The 21,245-nt window shown below is 47.3% G+C and overlaps 1 protein-coding gene across 2 annotated transcripts in view; it reads left to right on the plus strand.

Annotated features, from left to right (window-relative positions):
- The window catches only part of LOC309560361 (distal membrane-arm assembly complex protein 2-like), a 45,535-nt gene that overhangs the window by 8,048 nt on the left and 16,242 nt on the right, over window positions 1-21,245 (plus strand). The window contains exons 2-6 of one of the 2 annotated variants that reach the window (XM_082263989.1): window positions 1,704-1,885; window positions 3,750-3,830; window positions 6,406-6,542; window positions 9,929-10,091; window positions 20,622-20,791. In XM_082263989.1, the coding sequence (XP_082120115.1) occupies window positions 1,704-1,885; window positions 3,750-3,830; window positions 6,406-6,542; window positions 9,929-10,091; window positions 20,622-20,784 (726 nt within the window). In that variant the 3' untranslated portion in view covers window positions 20,785-20,791. Of the gene's footprint in view, window positions 1-1,703; window positions 1,886-3,749; window positions 3,831-6,405; window positions 6,543-9,928; window positions 10,092-20,621; window positions 20,792-21,245 lie in introns of those variants that run through there. The other variant, XM_082263988.1, reaches the window with a different exon arrangement.

Raw genomic sequence — 21,245 nt, forward strand, 5'->3', positions numbered from 1 at the left:
ATTTAATACAAGCGTGTTAAGAGGGCCCTGCTCGTTCAAGCTTACAATCTAAAATGGAGGGGCAAGTGATGTAAAGGTAATAGTTTTGGGGGATGTGTTGATGGAGAAAATAAATGTTCTGTCTTTAGGTGAAGGCAGAATTGGCTTACCTAAAGAGATCAGTTTTCAGGAATCGTCTAAAGGTGGAGAAAGAAGGTAGCATTTTCTTCACAGGAAGTGTCAGTTCTTACACTACAGAGAGAGGCCATGTATTAACCCAGTGTTTCTCAACTCCAGTCCTCAGGGCACACTAACAGGCCAGGTTTGCAAGATAACTGAAATACATCACAGGTGAGATCATTTGCTGCTCAGTTATTGCAGTATTCTAGTCTGCATCTCCCCAAGGTAATACTTAAAATCTGGCCTGTTAGTGTGCCCTGAGGACCGGAGTTGAGAAACATTGTATTAACCTGTGCAGAGCCATACTGCGTGTCTCATGTTTGAACACAAGCAGAAAATGTGAAGATTTATATCATTATAGGATGTAATGCACAAGCCAACAAATGACAATGAAGGTTTATAATGCCTTTACTAATTGTGTACCGGCCATTTTTAAAATGGTTTCACATGCAAGTTAATATCTGCATTTTTTTTGCTAGAAAGATTACAGAAAAGTTTTCAGAAAGCAGGGGCCCTGGAGAATAAAATAGTGGCTGTTTAAATTTTTTATGATCATGTGTAAACTTAAAGTGCCACTCAAAGCTGGAGGATAACCGGTGTCCGTACAGAGATATTCAGAGTGGGAGCGATGTCACTCACTAATTCTGAAGTGTGGGCATATGTGGGATAAGGCGCTGCTCAACACCGACCTAATGCTTCAGATGTGGATATGGCTGTGTATGGCCTCAGCCAGTGTTGCTCTAGCCACTCCCCCTGACATTTTTTTTGCCCCGCCTGCTGGGGCTTGGTCACAGAGATCCTCAGCAGTCGGGGCGAAACATGTCTGGCAGCGCTAGCCATACACAGCCATATCCACATCTGAAGCACTGTGTCCGTTTGAGCGGCGTTTTATGCCACATGCCTACAGCTTTCAATTTTTTTATGTCGCCCACTGTTTGTGCAGCCTTCTAGCAAACGCAAATTTTCAGAAAAATTTTAAATTGAAAAAAAAAAATATAAAAGATGATTTCTAGATATATTTTGGTTAGTTGGACTGATAACAGCACGGCAGCACTGCATCTTCATATGAACTAGAAAGATTATTTTATATAAAAATTATTGATTTTTCGGGTGCCGCAGCACCATGTAAACGTTTAAATACACTTTTATTTCATAGAAAATATAAAACCAAGCTTATTAAACATTTAAACCCCCCCCCCCCCCCCCCGGTCACAGACCGGTATGTTCCAGGTAAGAATTATTGCTTTACAATGGTACCCTCTATACATGTAATATATTATGCATTCATTCGATCAGCAATACAAAATGCAAATGTAACTTCAAAACTAGTATTGCTTGCGGGAAATCCAAGTGGAAAGAGTAGACTCTCCACATGATTTGGAGGTGAACCCCACTTTATCAGGAGTGAGGGTAACCTGGAAACTACAAAAGAAACCATAGAAAAAACATATATACGTAGGAAACATGAATACAAATAATCATGTAATAAATGTACACATAGGGAAGTATTGGCTCATTGGCTTCTTTTACATAATCTTCACCAGCTCAAGACTCTTTGTCTTCGGCCATTCTGTGGATATGTCTTTGCCCGTCACAGTTCGTCATCCTCAGTCCCAGACACTAAGAAGAAGGTCATGGATTTTTTGAGACTATATGTCGCTGAAATGGATATCTTTATGCAGTGGAACCACCAATGGAAACAGTGGAGAATTGGAAAGCTGAATGAGTGAGTAGCCCAGCTTGTTTTGCCTATAACTTCAAAGGTTATTGTATTAGGGCCGATTCATTACACAGATTCCTCAGAGCTTAAAGTGGTTGTAAAGGCAGAGGGTTTTTTTTATCTTAATACATTCTGTGCATTGAGATAAAAAATATTCAGTGTGCTGCTGCCCCCCTTATACTTACCTGAACCCATCTCAATCCAGCGTTGTTGCACAAGAGACTTGGCTGTCCGGGACTCTCCCTCCTCATTGGCTAAGACACATAGTAGGCTGTCAATCAAAGTAAGTGAGCCAATGAGGAGAGAGAGGGGGTGGGGCTGAACCACGGCTCTGTGTCTGAATAGACACACGGAGCTGCGGCTCAGCCCGGGTACCCCCATAGCAAGCTGCTTGCTGGGGGGCACTCAGCAGGAGGGAGGGGCCAGGCTGAAGAGGTACCCAAGAGGAGGAGGCCTGGGCTGCTCTGTGCAAAACCACTATACAGAGCAGGTGTGTATAACAAGTTTTTGTTGTTTTTAAATAAAAAAAAAAAAAAACGAGAATTTAGACCCCGTTCACACTGGGGCGACCTGGTCGCCTGACAAGTCGCCGTGGGTCGCCTGCCATAGAGCAGCACAGGACCCGTTCTAATAGGAGCGACACAAGTCGCTCCGACTTAGAAAAAGGGCCCTGAGCTTATTTGGGGCGATCTGGAGCGACCTGCATTGACTTCAATGATATGAAGTCCGTGCCGGCCGCTCCGAGGTCGCGGTGTGAGCTGCGCACTGCGACTTCACAGGTCGCCCCGGCAAGTCGGGTCGCCCCAGTGTGAACGGGGTCTAAGTATCACTTTAAAGTGTTACTAAAGTAGAAAAAAAAATATAACAAACCTGTTATACTCACCTACTCTGTGCAGTTGGTTTTGCATAGAGAAGCCTGGAGCCTCTTCTTCTCAGGTCCCCTGCTGGCGGTCCTGGCTTCTCCTCTTCTTTGTGTGTCCCCATAGCAAGCTGCTTGTTATGGAGGCACACAGTGTCTACGCGCTACTAAGCTGTGTGTCTATGGAGCCGCGCCCAATAGACTTACACAGTGGCACTTAGCCCCACCCCCATTTCCTCCTCACTGCATTTGATGGACAGCAGCAGGAACCAATGGCCTGCTGCTGCTAGAGTGCTGAAGAGGTAAAGAGGAAGAAAAGATGCAACCATGCACAGCACTGGATCTCTTCTCCCTTCTCTTTACCTTCACATGGGGGGAGTGGGAGTGTAGAGAAATAGAAAATATTTTTTACCTTAATGCAAAGAATGCAGTAAAACAATGGTAAAAACGTTTTTAGCTTTAGTATAACTTTAACCCTTCTTCTTAGCAATACAGGTCTAATTAAAAACCGGTTATTACTATCCAGCACATGTAGGAGCTAATTTTCATACCTCCTGGGATATCATGTGATGTCACATGTTGTTTGAGATTTTCGCTGCCCCATACCCCAACATTCCGGTCTTGCAGATTCCTGCCTTGTTTTAGCAGCAGCAGCCTCAAGGACTGATGTACATAAGTCAGATTTTACTTGATCTAACCCCAAATATGTTCTTAGAAAATGAAGATTCATAGTGCATAATCCTGCTAAAACCACTATTAAAAATAATGTACTGATGGGACAATGTTAAAAACTCACATACAACAATCCAGCATGCCACCCTGCTCGGCGTGTGTGCACAATGACGTCATCAATCCATGCCCCAACCTTATGTATTTCATTCCGTAAACATCCTCAATGGATAGGTAACATGTTTTTGGAATTTGGGTTATAAAAGGCCTGTGGGTTGGCGTTAGGTTTTCTATCTACATAAATGATTCACATTCACTGCTTTTTCTTTCTCTTGTTTTCAGGCGGTTCCACAGCATAGAGGCTGTGCATGGTAAATCTATTGGTGCGGCTTACTACACACTGATACATAAAGGAGGAGTAAGGTATGGATAGTAAACCTGTCGCAGCAAAGAAGTACTGTTTTTGTTTTCTTACTTATGCTTTAAACCATATCTATAGTTACTCAATCTCTCTCCTCTCTTCCACTCTCTCTTCCTCTCCCTTTCCCTCTGCATTCCTAATATCTCAACTAAATCTCATACTCCGTATGCTTCTGCCCAGAGAGTGAAGTATAATATCTCCCTGTCTTCTAACCTCCCAACATTTGAACTTCGAAATGAGGGACACTGGAAAAGGGACAATGACAATGCGAGCTGTAGTAAAATGTGGGCGTAGCCAATCGCTTAGCAGTGGGAGGGGCTTAAGGGATGTGGTTAAACAAAACCCAGGCTTCCTTGTACGTATAAATTATGCTTTGATTGCTTTGTCTGAGCCTACCTTTAAAGAACTTCATTAACATAGTCAGGGACTGCATAGCAACCAGCAACTGTTGAGACTTTGGTGAGAAGTATGTAATGTTCAGTATTGTGTATATAGTGCAGGAGTGTGTAATGTACAGAATGCACAGGACAGGAGTATGTAATGTACAGAATGCAGGGGTCAGGAGTGTGTAATATACAGAATGCAGGGGACAGGACTGTGTAATGTACAGAATGCAGGGGACAGGACTGTGTAATGTACAGAATGCAGGGGACAGGACTGTGTAATGTACAGAATGCAGGGGACAGGAGTGTGTAATGTACAGAATGCAGGGGACATGAGTGTGTAATGTACAGAATGCAGGGGGCAGGAGTGTGTAATGTACAGAAGGTAGGGGACAGGAGTGTGTAATGTACAGAAGGCAGGGGGCAGGAGTGTGTAATGTACAGAAGGCAGGGGGCAGGAGTGTGTAATGAACAGAAGGCAGGGGGCAGGAGTGTGTAATTTACAGACTGCAGGGGGCGGATCCATTCATCCCCCCCCCCCCAATCCCATCCTGGCTCCATCCACCACCCCAATCCTATTGCGGCTCCATCCACCATCCTGATCCCATCCTGGCACTATCCCCCCCCCCCCAAATCCCATCCCAAATCTATCCTTTCCCCGATCTCCTCCCGGCTCCAATTAACCCCGATCCCATCACGGCTCCATCCATCCCAACTCTATCTGTTCCCCCATCTCATCCTGGCTCCATCCGTTCCCCGATCTCATCCCGGCTCCATCCGTTCCCCGATCTCATCCCGACTCCATCCGTTCCCCAATGTCATCCCGGCTCCATCCGTTCCCCCAATGTCATCCCGGCTCCATCCGTTCCCCCAATGTCATCCCGGCTCCATCCGTTCCCCGATCTCATCCCGGCTCCATCTGTTCCCGATCTCATCCCGGCACCATCCGTTCCCCGATCTCATCCCGGCACCATCCGTTCCCCGATCTCATCCCGGCTTCATCCGTTCCCCGATCTCATCCCGGCTCCATCCGTTCCCCGATCTCATCCCGGCTCCATCCGTTCCCCGATCTCATCCCGGCTCCATCCGTTCCCCGATCTCATCCCGGCTCCATCCGTTCCCCGATCTCATCCCGGCACCATCCGTTCCCCGATCTCATCCCGGCACCATCCGTTCCCCGATCCCTTTCCGGCTCCATCCGTCCCCCGATCCCTTTCCGGCTCCATCCGTCCCCCGATCCCTTTCCGGCTCCATCCGTCCCCCGATCCCTTTCCGGCTCCATCCATCTCCAGATCCCATTCCGGCTCCACCCGTCCCCCGATCCTATTCCGGCTCTGTCCACCCATGCCCCCCCCCCCCCCGATCCCATCCTGGCTCTGTCCATCGCCCAGATCCCCTGATCCCATACCAGCTCCATCCATCCCCTACACCCATCTCAGCGTCATCCATCCCCCCCCCCACCCCCCCCTGATTCTGTCCCAGCACCATCCACCTCCCACACCCATCCCAGCTCCATTCCTCCCCCACACCCAACGCAAACACCCATCCCAGCACCATCAACCCCCCCCCCCCTCTCCCCATGCTTCCCTCCTCTGCAAGTTAGTGTAGTAGTATAAATCACAGACCTCAGATCATCCGTGTTGTGGCAGAGTGGTGTGCTGCTCCCGCCTCTTACTCTGTGTACAGGAAAACACAGGAAGGAGCAGGGGCGGGTTCAGCGCACTCCACTCTCTGCACTGTGTGTCAGAGGCAACCAGGGGAGGTGCCGCCTGCCATGTGTTGCTCAGGGAGTGTGGGATCCAAGCCACCCTGCAGCCCTGGGGGCATTCCGGAACTCAGCCCTGATTCGCTGGGACAACTGGACACGGACCACTTTTCAGGACGGTCCCGGTGAATCAGGGAGGGTTGGGAGGTATGCCGTCTTGCCTATTGAGTGTTCTGCAAAGTAGTTCTCTTCCCATTATGATGCGATTATAACACATTACCAACTAGGTCAGCTTTTTAATCATCCTTTCCACTAGCCCACATCTTTTGAAATACCTGTACCAGGGGTTTCTCTTTTTAACAATATCTTAATTCTGGTGCATTGTCTTGTGCTTTTGAAGGTTGGCAACATTCCCAATTATGATGTAGATGTTTTACTCCTGCAGCATTGTTCATTTTGTTCTGTGGGAATAACTGGTGTCTTCCTTAGGTTCCATGGTCACCAGGACTGGGTCCGACCTGTTCAGAAACGGATTAGCTTGGATTTTTTGAAATATAAGGATGTGCCAATAGAATGTGTGGACTTGAGTCATAGTAATGTGAACTACGTTGGCCTTGACCCTATACGTAAGAGGACACAAGAAATAACTGTTTATTTGATCAGTCTCCTGTACTGGTTGGTATTGTTCCACAGGCCAACCATATTTTGTATCTACCACACAAGATTTTGTTGAGCTTAGGTGACAGGTGCACTGTTCACATTATTTTGTTCTTTCAGCTTAATCATTCATTTGATTAAGGAGTTCACATTAGTTTAGCGCACCTGCTCTTACACTTCACCACAAGAAATGTCTTACCAAACTAAACAGCATGGCAATTCAACTACATGATATGATTGAAAGTGTGTACACATCCCAGTGTTTCCAGTGATGAGTACTGTTAGTGCTGCAGCATTCAGAGACAAATGTGTGTTTCCAACTTTGTGGTAATCGTTTGAGAAACTCTTTTTTGGTTCCAACATGACTGTGCCTAAATCTAGGTCTATAAAGACATGGTTTGACAAGTTGTGTGCAGAAGAATCCAAATGGCCTGAGCAGAACCCTGGTCACAACCCTACCAGTACCTTTAGAAATGTTACCTGCGAGCTAGGAATTTTCATCCAAAATCATTATCTGACCTCAAAAATGCTCTGTTGACTGAACCCCACACACATGCTCCAAGATCTTGTAAAAAATCTTTCCAGAAGAGTGACGCCTTGCATCTTCACAGCTGGTTCCCTACTGCGCATGCGCAAAGCACGCTGTTCCTTCTGAATGGCCTGGCGGCGGAGGAAGGAGGAGGGGGGACGAACTCCCAAGTGACAGCGGGGACCTGTCAACAACAGGTACTCGCCCCCCCTGAAAGGTGCCAAATTTGGGGGGGGGGGGGGGGGCTAGGAAGCAAACAAGCAGAGCTTCCCCTTCTGGGTGGAGCTCTGCTTTAAACTGATATACGTGTGATATACATTTTTACCCATCTAGTTTACCTTTCTTAGGCCCTATTTACACTGGGACGTATCACTGCATACCCCCATGAAAGGCTGTGTTTACCCGTATGGGAATGCACAGGTGTTCTGTGCATCCTCATGCAGGCAGTCCCATTGATGTCATCTTGAACGCAGCAGTTGCTTCCCCCAATTTAACATCTGCTTAGGTTTGTGTTCCCAAAGGCATGCTGTGTGAATTTGGGTCACACACCCTAAAGGATATCAAATTGGGATCAGTGGCTTGTCCATGCAGTTTTTATGTCCCAATTGACATCAGTGGGACTGCCTGCACAGATATGCATGGAACACCTGTGCATCCCTGTGCAACAACATGTTTAATTACTATTTAAAGAAAAAACTGTGTAGGGATGTGAATTTATTAAAAATATACAAATTATTGCCCGGAGGTCATCATCCCACAATATAATTGCAACCAAAATATACAGTATAACAGAAAAATAACGGGAGTTCAAGGATGACCGCTAGGCATAACGGAGCAGTATCTCATTAAAAACAATGTTTATTACAAATAGCTCATCATTCACAGTATCATAGTCCTAATCATAAAAATTATATGAAGTGACCATTGTGTCCTTGTGTGTTCGTCTATAAGTTTTGCTGGTAATCTTGAGGACTTTAAGCCCCAGTTCACACATATTCGATGTGGAAACCAGCATGATTCCAGTGCCGGTTCCCGCATCGCATCTCCCTCTCAGGCAGTTCACATTGCCCTCTGCAAACCGCTGCAGGTGTCAATATAAAGTTAATGACGCCCCCAGCTCGGTTTGCAGATCGCAATGCAAACTGTGAATTAGGACAGGAATCAGATTGCATTGGGTGTGAACACCCATGCGATCCGATTCCAGTGCTGGGGGGGGGGGGGGGAGTTCCTGCACTCATTTTGTGGGAATCCAATGAGAGTTCGGCCATACAACTGTATTGCACAGACATCACATCGCAAATCCAATACGAGTTCAGCCATGCACAGACATTGCATGTGATCTGCACAGCAATGCTGTGCGAATCACATGCGATGTCTGACATCGCAGTAGTGTGAACCCAGGCTAACAATATCTTAGGCAAGAATATATTTTAGAACAGAATACATCTAAAATGAAAGAAAGATTTACAATCATATAGCCTACAGAATCATATATAACGCACGAAAATAAAGAATTTTACATATTGTTATATATCAGACATAATTCCAACATATACACATTACAATATACAAAGTAATACCAAAAAACCTGTCTGCCAAAAAAAAAAACACACATTAAACATAAACATACTGGCACACAAAATTAACCAGACAAACGATATATGTGATGAACCGACTACATCATCCCAGGCTACGAGGAGGCATCGGGGAACACCACAGAAAAGGATGTAAATAACTACAAAAAGACCCACCAGCAAAAAGATTGACTAAAATCAAATCAAAACATTTTTTAAACACGTATCCAAATTCTTAGCATTGCAGACAAAAAAAAAAAAAAAAAAGGAGGGGTTGGCCCTATACAATGCCTTGAAAAAGTATTCATACCCCTTGAAATTTTCTACATTTTGTCATGTTTCAACCAAAAACATAAATGTATTTTATTGAGATTTTATGTGATAGACCAACGTGGCCAAAGTGGCAATTAATTGTAAAGTGGAAGGAAAATGATAAATGGTTTTCAAATTCTCTACAAATATCTGAAAGTGTGTTCATTTGTATTCAGCCCCACTGAATCAATACTTTGTAGAACCACCTTTCACTGCAATTTTGGGGATGTCTCTACCAGCTTTGCACATCTAGAGAGTGATATTTTTGCTCATTCTTCTTTGCAAAATAGCTCAAGCTCTGTTGGATTGGATGAAGAGCGTCTGAACAGCAATTTTCAAGTCTTGCCACAGATTTTTAATTGGATTTAGGTCTGGACTACGACTGAGCCATTCTAACACATGAATATGCTTTGATCTAAACCATTCCATTGTAGCTCTGGCTGTATATTTAGGGTTGTTGTCCTGCTGGAAGGTGAACCCCAGCCTCAGTCTCAATTCTTTTGCAGACTCCAACAGGTTTTGTTTCAAGATTGCCCTATATTTGGCTCCATCCATCTTCCCCCTCCACTCTGACCAGCTTCCCTGTCCCTGCAGAAGAAAAGCATCCAACAACATGATGCTGCTACCACCATGTTTCACGGTGGGAATAGTGTGTTTAGGGTTATGTGTTTGTTTGTGGCCACACATAGCATTTTGCTTTTAGGCCAAAAAGTTAAATTTTAGTCTCATCTGACCAGAGCACCTTTATGATAAATATTTATGGGATGGAGAATTATTGAAAACTATACAGCATGGTTGTCATACTATGCCTGTCTTCTGCAGTGTTCTATTTCTTTTTGCTTTGACTGTTATTACTTATGTTTGTTTTTACTACTAATTGATGTATTATTTGCATTTTAAACTCTCTCACCCTCATTGTTCTGATCCTTATACTGTACAGTGGAATTAGAAGAGTTACGCTACCTGAACCTCAGCTGCTGTCCGCACATTGATGACTGGTGTTTAAGTCGTCTTCACGTGCTTGGTAATTCGTTGGAAGTTCTCATATTGGAGGGATGTCCTCAAATTACAGAAAGAGGCCTAGCCTGCCTGCATCACCTACAGTGAGTATACACTTAAAATCCTGTACTACTTTCTTTCGGCAATATCCTTTTAAATTAAGTAGTACGAGGTAAAGCGTGATGTCCAAGCAAATCTCAGCTACTGTAGTTAGAAGAGTTACAGGATGGATTATGTGCAGTGCCATTTTTGTGCTGCTTTAAAGAATTTGTTTTGCCTTTTTAAAAAAAAAAAAAAAAATGATAATTTTTATGTAGGTAAAAAAAAATGTGCATGTAATATTTTTATTTTAATCAGCAAATGCGATGTCCAGCTCTTATAGACTGTCATTGTAGCTGTCTGCTTATACCTTCGAAACAGGCAGGCAGTTACTGAATGACAGGAAGCGCAATAGACTACAAGAGCGTCACCACAGAGGCTGACGGAACTTGTAGGCATTCATTCACAGAACTCTGTGAATGAATAACGTGGCTGTGTGGGTGGAGTCTCTTTTCAAATTCTGACAGCGGTTGCGGGGAGACGATCCTTGGCTCGCTGTCATGGGTTGGTGGAAGAGATGCAGGACTGGGAACATGCTACATGTTTCACCCTAAAAACAGGTGGAACATGTAACATGTTCCCAAAGGTGAACTTATCTTATAATAATGGATTGGTTTTACCCATATGACATTTCTGTTCCTAAAATTGCATTCCTGGTCTTTTTGGGTCCTTTTAAAATAAGTCAGCATTTGCATAGGATCTTTGGAAGTTGCAGCAGTAGATAAGGACAGTGGCCATAAATGTTAAAGGTAAGTAGTACAAGATTTTTCACAGCACACAGCAGCACTGAGGTATACTGTAAGCCAGCAATGTAGATCTTCCTGAATAATATATCCAATAGACAAATTATCAACACTGCTCACAATGCAGATCGGGTACTCTGTTAAATATATGAACAACAAAAGATCTCATACGTTTTGTAAAGTATCATTAAACCGAATCTTCACTCTCTCAATCAACGTTGACTATTTTTAATCCTTATGCTTCTAGCATTAGTAAATCGATAGGAAGGTATATTATAGTTCCTTGTTTTAAACCTTTTTTCTCTTACGTCCTCCGACAGTCGCCGCCTCTTCATATTCGTCACATATGGGGTATTAGACTTTGCTCCGAAGGAGTAGCTAGGCAACAGAATATGTTAACATTAAAGGTTTTAACATATCCCACCCACAGGGGGTGGTCCCCTCAGTCAATACCCTCCTACTTCCTGCAACCATATCTCAGTTTTAATGTCTAGCTTGTCAGGAGTGGCTGGCTCTCTCTGTGCTGGGGCTTTCTGCCCCAGACTCTTTCTTCTTTTTAAGATTTTGTTTGAGTTTTCTCTCTACCTTTACTTAGCTGTTATTTTTGTCAGCGTTAGTTAGTTCTTCTGATGAAGAGGATCATGCGGACTGGGTCTCGGGCTGATCCCCCTGGTCGCAGGTCGTGGGTCAGTGGCTTCCCAGTCTGCCATTGAGCGTTCAGCCAGGTAACGCTCCTGGCACAGTGAACGACCCATCCTTGTTCGGTGCAGGGATGCTTGGTGAGGTGGCTACCTCACTGGACACTGTGCGGTTTCTTAACCCCCATTTTGTGCGTCTTGAATGCGACTCTCCCTGCCTCATGTGCAGCGGCTTGTTCGCCTGTGCGGGTTCCCCACGCCATGTGAGGTAAGTGTATTTATGTGGGGACCTGTCTGTCTGGGGGGGTGTCAGTCTGGGACTGTGTAACCTGCCTCTATTCACACTGCTTGTCTCCCTATCTCTCGGCTGCATGCTGTGGGCTGCAGGGGGGGGGGGGGGGGAGCTGTATGACACTGTGTGTGTCAGCCTGGTCAGTGTGAGAAGCTGTGTGCTGTGGGGCATGTGTTTTTTTAGCATGTTTGGGCATATACAGCGATCGCTGCGGCGATCTGACATGTATTCTGATATTGGAATGTAATGTGTGTTTTTAATGCACTGTGGAGCGGCGATTTTGGCGCCAAACGGCGCCATTTTGCCTACACTCGCTCCGGCCGCATGTTTTACATGCATGGCGGCCATTTTCTTGTAGCCTCCATAGGCTTACATAGAGCGCCCTGGCAGCATCACTTCCTCTTTCCTGAAACACCGATCGAGGCAGCAGCAGCGGCGAGGGTCTCCTCAGGTTTTATCCTTCTGTTCTTGCTATCCATTGCCTGTGTTCAGTTTGCATATTCCCTGTGGGGGTCTTATTGTGCTTGAGTGTGGTGCGGTGGGCTGCGCTTGCCGCGCTTGCTTAAAAGGGGCAGTTAACCCTTTGTTGTCTGGCATTACAGGGGCAATGGATTCTCAGGAGGGCAAATTTCCTACAGCCTTGGTGGAAAGCCAGGGGACCGCTGTTTCCCCCCCAGGGGGGGATTTAGCCACTATTGTGGCTGGCCTTGCTGCTCAGGTGCAGATGCTGGTGGCTGCTCAATCTACTAAAAGGCCCAGAGTTGCTCTTTCCTCTGATTCTGAGGGTGAAGGTGATGGGGCTGTTATGGCGGGGGCCTCCTTATCGGGGTCCCGCTCCTCCCTGGATCTTGTGGGGTCCGAGGTGGAGGCTGAAGTTGAAGGGGTTGATAATTCTCCCCCTGGCTCGCCTGAAGAGCTTGCAATCATGGATGAGTTGATTGCTTCCATAAAGCAAACGCTGCGTTTGCAGGACGAAGTGTGTCCCCCCGCCGCCTTGGCGGCTTATGGGACGCAGAGAAAACGCAGGACGCCGCAGGTTTTTCCCTGCAATGATGATTTTCAGCGCGCTGTTAAGGAACAATGGCGCAATCTGCGCAAACCTTTTGCGGTACCAAGTAGATTCAAGCTGCGTTATCCTTTTTCGCCTTCCACTGATGAGAGGTGGTGTGTGCCTCCCCCAGTGGATCACGCAATTGCGGTTTTGAACAAAGCCACTGCGATTCCTGCAGAGGATTCCCCTGTTTTCCGTGATGCCACGGATAGGAGACTGGAGTCTCTTGCCCGTCATACTTATTCTGTTACGGGTTCTATGCTTAAGGCTCTGTTTGCTTCTCTCATGGCGGCCCAGGCGATCGCAAGTTGGACGCAGATGCTTAGGCGCGTCTTGGTGGCCGACTCGGCCTCGCCGGCGACCCTGGATATGGTGGATCAAATCCACCAGGGTGTCATGTATCTGTGTGATGCGGACCTGGACCTGGTTCTGTTGGCTGCACGTGTGCACAGCGTGGCGGTGTTGTCTCGCCGCCTGGTTTGGTTAAAATGTTGGTCGGTGGACCAGTCTTCACGTAAGACCTTGGCCAATCTCCCTTATGATGGGTCTCGCCTTTTTGGGGAGTCCCTGGATGTGTTGATTAAGGGGATCACCGGGGGTAAGAGCACTCTCTTGCCCCATTTTTCCAAGGCTAAGGGAGCTTCTGGGAAGAAGCATGCTAATTTTCGGCCCCCTCAGGGGTCCTTTCGTGCCTTTCGGCCGCACTACAAGGGCAAGCCGTTCAAAGGTCAAGGCTCTCAGAAGAAGCCCTGGTCTGGGAAACAGAAATCCGGCCAATCCGGATCTGCAGCCCATAACAGTTCGGCCTGAAGGGGCGCCCTCACCCAGTTTTGGGGTGGGGGGACGCTTGCTCGGTTTTCTTCAGCCCTGGTTGGCCCGTGTGCGGGACAGATGGGTTCAGGAAATCGTTCGATCTGGTTACAAGATCGAGTTTCTCTCTCGGCCGGAGAGCAGATTTTTTCCCTCAAATCTTCAACTGTCTCCAGAGCGTTTGCGGGACCTGCACCTGGCGGTGCGGGACCTGAGGGCTCAGGGAGTGGTGGTTCCGGTGCCTCATCGGGACAGATTTCGGGGGTTTTATTCCAATCTGTTCACCGTGCCCAGGAAGGAGGGCAAGGTTCGTCCAATTCTGGACTTGAAGGCTCTAAACCGCTCTGTGCGGGTTCGCAGGTTCCGCATGGAATCCCTGCGGTCGGTGGTGGCTGCCCTGGTTCCGGGGGAATTCATGGCCTCCATCGATTTGAAGGATGCGTATCTTCACATCCCCATTTTCGAGGGTCACCAGAGGTACCTTCGATTTGCCATTGCGGAGGATCATTACCAGTTCGTGGCGTTGCCTTTTGGTCTCGCCTCGGCTCCGCGGGTCTTCACCAAGGTGCTTGCACCGGTTCTGGCATTGTTGAGGGCCCAGGGCATTTCTGTCCTGGGGTATCTGGACGACATTCTGGTTCGGTCTGCGACCAGCCAGGGTCTGGAGAAGGACCTGTCTGTCACGATGCAAACTCTGCAGGAGTTTGGTTGGACGATAAATTTTCCAAAATCGACACTGAGTCCGTCGGTTCGTCTTCCCTACCTGGGAATGATTCTGGACTCGGTGCAGGCGAAGGTCTTCCTGCCGGAAGACAAACTCAGGACTCTCCAGGAGGAAGTCAGGTCCCTCAGGGACGTTCCGCACTCGTCTCTGCGGACGTGCATGAGATGTCTGGGATTGATGGTCTCGGCCTTCGAGGCGATTCCCTTCGCCCAGTTTCACACGCGGGGTCTCCAGGCGGAGATCCTGTCCGGGTGGGACGGGCGACCTCAATCTCTGGATCTTCAAATCTCGTTGAGTCATCGCACCAGAAGAAACCTTCTGTGGTGGCTCCAGTCCCCGTTGGTGTCCGGGGGCAAGTCGTTTCGTCCTGTCTCGTGGACGGTGATCACCACGGATGCCAGCCTGTCGGGCTGGGGTGGAGTTCTGGGCGTTCTGTCCGCCCAGGGGACTTGGTCGGTGGGGGAGTCTTCCCTTCCGATCAACATTCTGGAATTGCGTGCGATAAGTCTCTGTCTTCGTCGCTGGACGGACCGGCTGCAGGGCTGCCCGGTTCGGGTGCAGACGGACAATGCCACGGCGGTGGCCTACATCAACCACCAAGGGGGCACCAGGAGTGCCCGAGCGGCTCGAGAAGTGGCCGACATTCTGTCCTGGGCCGAGACTCATGTCCCGGCGATAACGGCGGTTCACATTCCGGGGGTGGAGAACTGGCAGGCGGACTATCTGAGTCGCCAGACCCTGGATCAGGGGGAATGGTCTCTCCACCCGGCTGTCTTCCAGATGTTGTGCGCGAAGTGGGGTCTTCCAGATGTGGACCTGTTCGCGTCTCGTCTCAACAACAAGGTGTGGAGGTTCGTGGCAAGGACGCGCGACCCTCGGGCAGACGCGTCGGACGCGTTAGTGGCCCCGTGGCATCAGTACAGGCTGATGTACGCGTTTCCACCGATTCAGTTGCTGTCCAGGTTCCTTCGCAGGTTACACTCGGAACGCAGCACGGTGATTCTTGTGGCACCGGACTGGCCTCGCCGGTCCTGGTACGCAGACCTCGTGAATCTGGCGGTCGACGCCCCGTGGCGTCTGCCTCTTCGAGACGATCTACTGTCTCAAGGACCGATTTACCATCCTGCTTTACAGTCGCTGCCTTTGACGGCCTGGCTGTTGAGACCGAGGTCCTGAAGGAGAAGGGTCTCTCTCCAGAGGTCGTTCATACTTTGATCAACGCGAGGAAGTCTTCCTCGGGGAAGGTTTATTACCGTACTTGGAAGGCCTATTTTGCCTGGTGTGAGTCCAGGGGATTTTCACCCCGCACGTACTCGGTTTCCCGTGTGCTGTCTTTCCTTCAAACGGGTGTTGATCAGCGTTTGGCGCTGGCTACGATAAAGGGTCAGGTGTCTGCGCTGGCCGTTCTGTTTCAACGTCCCGTGGCTTCCAACTCCTTAGTTGGCACTTTTGTTCAGGGTGTGCGGCATCTGGTTCCTCCTAGGAGGGATCCTCTGCCCCCTTGGGACTTGAATCTCGTTCTGTCTGTGTTGCAACGTGCTCCTTTTGAACAGATCAGGGAGATCTCGTTGTCTATGTTGTCCAAAAAGGTCGCCTTTTTGGTGCCGATCACTTCGGCTCGCAGAGTGTCGGAGCTGGCGGCTTTGTCCTGCAAGTCTCCGTACCTGGTTATTCATTTGGATAAGGTGGTCTTGCGACCTAATCCTTCTTTTCTTCCGAAACGAGTTTCGGAATTCCATCTTAATGAGGATATTGTCTTGCCTTCGCTGTGCGCGAAGCCTAAACATCCAAAGGAGGTGAGATTGCATTCTCTGGATGTTGTTCGGGCGATAAGGGTTTACCTTAAATCGACTGAGTCTTTTCGAAAGACGGACTCCTTGTTTGTTCTTCCAGAGGGTCCTCGGAAGGGCATGGCGGCTTCGGCCTCTACCATCGCCAAATGGATCAGGCAGACCATTGAACAGGCCTATGCTTTGCAGGGGAAGGTTCCTCCTGTACCTGTGAAGGCGCACTCTGCTAGATCTTTGAGTACGTCTTGGGCCTGTCGTCATGGGGCTTCTGTAGCCCAGGTGTGTAAGGCGGCGACTTGGTCGACCGTGCACACTTTCACAAAATTCTACAAAGTAGATGTTCAGGCATCGGCGGATTCTTCCTTTGGCCGCAAGGTTCTTAGTGCGGCTGTTCCCTAGGGTCCCTTGTTGGGGACTCCTGGCTGTTGGGATAAGTTTCGTATCCCCTGGTTTTTTGTCTTTTCCTGGGTTGTTGCTCCTGTTGAGCACTTGTTTTTTTGCTGTTGCCCAGCTGGTTTCCTTCCTTTGGTAAGGTTCCTTTCTTTGATGCGGAGACTGCGTTGCCTTTTCGGCGTGGATGCGTTTCCCACCCCTCATGTTTGCACTGCTTTGGGACGTCCCCATATGTGACGAATATGAAGAGGCGGCGACTGTCGGAGGACGTAAGAGAAAACGGAATTTTTGTAAAATCTTACCTGTAAAATTCCTTTCTCTGAGTCCTCCGACAGTCGCCGCCCCCGCCCCTCTTTTGGGGTTTGGTTGTATACTCTACTGCTATTCCACTAAAACTGAGATATGGTTGCAGGAAGTAGGAGGGTATTGACTGAGGGGACCACCCCCTGTGGGTGGGATATGTTAAAAGCTTTAATGTTAACATATTCTGTTGCCTAGCTACTCCTTCGGAGCAAAGTCTAATACCCCATATGTGACGAATATGAAGAGGCGGCGACTGTCGGAGGACTCAGAGAAAGGAATTTTACAGGTAAGATTTTACAAAAATTCCGTTTTTTCACATTTTCTTCAGTTACTTCCTGGTTTCCATGCCCAGGAAAATTATGTCCTACATCCCAGGAGTCGCCAGGAGGGGTTTTCTCAGCTAAGCACACCCTCCTGTCTGCATGCTTGAGCCAAGGGCAGATGGATTCTAGGAAGTAAATGCAATGCTACATAAATCATTTTCCCTTACACAAGATGGCCACAGACAGAAATGCTAGGGGGTGTTTTTCCAAAGTGATTTCAAAATAAAAGCATGGCGACATGAATGAATGGTTGAGTTTGCTTGGAATATTAAAAAGGAATTAAATAGCACTTTTGGTTTGTGGTGCTCAGATGCAGTGTAGTTCCGTATTAGGTTAAACTGGAAATTTATTAAAGCGATGGTTAAAAACACAAACTAATATTACGCCAAACTGGTCTGCTGCCCATTCAGTAAATCCTTCGCCGTCTCCTCAACAATAAATACACCTCCATGTGCTAACTCCCTGTGGATGTACTACACACTACTGTGTCTGGCTTCCTGCCATGGCTCAGGCATCTCTAGAGTGGAACCCGCTTTATTGAAGCATGTCCAGGTAATGCTGGAGGATTGCTTAAAAAAAGTAGCAGATCAGCTTGGCTTAATCATTTTTAATTAACCACTTCAATACAGGGCACTTTCACCCCCTTCCAGCCCAGGCCAATTTTCCCCTTTTAGCTCTGTTGCATTTTGAATGACAATTGCGCGGTCATGCAACACTGTACCTAAACCAAATTTATGTCATTTTCCCCCCACAAATAGAGCTTTCTTTTGGTGGTATTTGATCACCTCTGGGTTTTTTCCTTTTTGCTAAACAAATAAAAAAATACCGAAAAGTTTGAAAAAAAAAAAAAAAAACGTTTTTTTGTTTGTTATACAATTTTGTAAATAAATATGTTTTTTCCTGCACTGATGAGACTGCACTGACAGGCACTGATGAGGAGGCACTGATGGGGTGGCACTGATGGGGTGGCACTGATAGGCGCTGATATGTGGCACTGATAGGTAGCACAGATATGCAGCATTGGTGGGCACTGATAGGCGGCACTGCTGGGCACTGATAGGCGGCATTGATGGGCACTGATAGGTGGCACTGACGGGCACTGATAGGTGGCACTGATGGGCACTAATGGGCACTGATAGGCGGCACTGGTGGGCACTGATCGGCACTGATGGGCGGCACTGATGGGCACTGATAAGCGGCACTGGTGGGCAATAATGGGCACTGGTGGGCGACACTGAAAGATGGCAATGATGGGCACTGGTGGGCAGCACTGATAGGGAGGGCACTGGCGGCCAGCACTGATGGGGAGGGCAATGGGGGGCTCCCTGAGCCCTGATTGCCATCCCTGGTGGCCATAGTGGGCATCCCTGGGGTCATAGATGGGCATCCCTGGGGTCATGGGTGGGCATCCCTGGTGGTTCTAGTGGCACCCCCCGAGGGTCTGCACTGGTAATCAATGATCTGATTACCAGTGCCGACCCCCCCCCCCCCCCTGTCAGGGGAGCCGCCGATCGGCGCTCCTTTACTCGTGCCTGTCAGGCATGAACTAAGGAAAGCCGATCAACGGCTGTTCCTGTTTACTATGTGACCAGCCGTGATTGGACACGGCTGGTCACATGGTAAAGAGCCTACGTCAGAGGCTCTTTACCGAGATCGGAGATGCAGGGTGTCAGGCTGACACCTCGCATCACCGATCGCCGCTCTGCGCGTCCGGTGACGTCCGGTTAGGATAATACAACCACATTCCCGCCGTCAGTCTGCAATAGGGCGGGCGGGAAGTGGTTAATTTGATGTGCTTACTTCATAAAGCCGATGCACTATTGTTTCCTTTATGCTAAAAGTAAGTTATATAACTGAAGAAGTTATTTTGCTTTGGTGGCACACGCTGTTTACCACTGGTGCCCAACTAAAAATCCCAGTACTAGTTATGGTACACTTGCAACACTTAGTGCCTGAGCTGGCCATTTATCAGGCCTGGTAGTAATTAGGGTGGTGAATGGAACAGGGAGTGGTAAGTGGGATCACCAGTGGTAGCCTACTGCACAGAGTTGGAGGAGGTTGCACACTTAGGGAAGACAAACCAAATCAGTTATTTAGGGGGTTATCTGATCGTCTTTAGTAGTCAGAAAGGATTTTCACAATGGTTTAGGGTTCTTGGGCCCAAAACTAAAAATAAGGTTAAAATGATTGTTCTTGTGTCGTTTGAAATGTATGTAACATATCAATGTAGTCCCTCAAAATACAGTACAGCAGGTCTGAATGCATTGTTTTGCATGTTTTACTGCCTATGTTTCAGCAGCCAGTGATGTCAAAGATCTTTTAATCTGGCCAGACACTGCCTGAATTAGTGCTGGTTCCTGATGAAGCGCCCAAAATTCGCTCAGCGGGTGGCCTTATCCACCGCCTCCCGCCCAACATCCATTAATTAAAAAGGTCTAAAGAGTCTGCTGGAAGTTGGCTAAACAGTGTGTTCGTCTGGTCAGATGCTGCTGCTGTTCAGGTATTTTAACAGCTGGCAGGACTGGCTGTAAAAATACAATAGCCTCCACCTAAACAGTCCCATGTTATATTAGACTGGGAACATGAGGTCGGTCATAACCTCTTGGAGAACTAAATTGCAAAAATTCCTAAACTGACTCCTACATCCCCTGTCTGCTCTAGGGTGCAGGAATCTTGCTTTCATTTTTCAACGAGGTGGTATAGAGTCCCGGGCAAGCTGTCTCGCATCTTTCCTTCAGTGTCTCCACACTTCTGGAGTTAATGTGGACAAAAGGGAACATTCCTACATATTTGGTGGGAATGCCTTCGCATTAAAACTTTTTGGATAAAAGTCCGGAACATTATAGCGGAGGCCATACGACATTAGTTAGATGATGACCCTCTTCCGATATTATTCCATGCTATACAATTGCCAGTTGGGAAATATAAAAGTTCAGTGATACCCCACCTCCTTAACGCTGGTAAGAGTTTGATACCACAATATTGGAAATCTTTTTGTTTTTTTGTAAACGGTTCAATCTTGCCCGAGCGATCTCTCATCAGAGTTGGCTTTACCTTTGTCATTTGAATTATATTGAAGTATGCTGCTCTACAAGATTCCTTATTGTATTTTCTGTATACTCAAAAAAAAAAAAAAGATTAAAAAAATACAGTAACCATATTGAGAGATTCAATAACCATAGTGAGAGATTCATTCATCTGTACTCTATAGTGTGGATTTAAGAATCAATTAGGTGTTTTCCCTTCAGTCTGAATGGAAAACAATCTATAGATATATGGTCAGCTAAAAGGATGGAAAAGCTCACTTTACTTTAAGTCAATTAAATTGCATCATTAAAAATGCATAAAAAAAGAAAATTATACTTGCTATTTGCATTTTCCAATACACAGTGTGAATAGGCCCTCAGAGCAACCTATCACCTATGCTTGCTCTAAGACACTTGTCTTTCTTTTTTCTCTGCACTATAGGAATCTTAAGTATTTGGATTTATCAAACCTCCCCAAAGTTTCCCACAAGGGTTTAACCAGGATCCTTCTGGAGGAGGCGCTACCAGCTTGTGAAGTTGTAGGGATGGACTACTCCGAAGGCCTGCAGGGAGGAGAGATTGTTACCCAGTCAGAGGTCTATTAATGCACAGGTGAGAAGGAAGTCTACTTGTCAAAAGGGGTCTACGGTGTTTATACTGAGTGTGTTGTGGTGTCATTGCCTCCTAATATAGAAGCTGTGATATCAATAGTAAGCCTGTAACATTAGGCTGTGTGCACTTCTTGTTTGTTTTTCTGACTTTAAGCTGTAACAATACATTTACTTGTGCAGGTTGCAGTCAGATCAGTGTGTGGATGAGAAAAGCTTTGTCTGTTTTGGCTAATCTCAGACCTCTTGGCAAACTTGTCCTGTTGGACGCAGCAGACAACCATAGACGGGCGGGAAGCGGAAGGTCAGTTTTAGTTGTGGGATTTCAGTTGCAGTTGTTGGTGATGCATTAGGTTTCAACACCAGGAGCTTGGCAATGATAGTTTTCAGAGTGGAACCCTCATTGCTGAGAGCTATGTTCTACATTAATCACCTTGTGAACCTTACCCGAACGTTAA

This window comes from Pelophylax lessonae (assembly GCF_965119305.1).
Source record: "Pelophylax lessonae genome assembly, chromosome: 7".
In the NCBI taxonomy this organism is placed as follows: domain Eukaryota; kingdom Metazoa; phylum Chordata; class Amphibia; order Anura; family Ranidae; genus Pelophylax; species Pelophylax lessonae.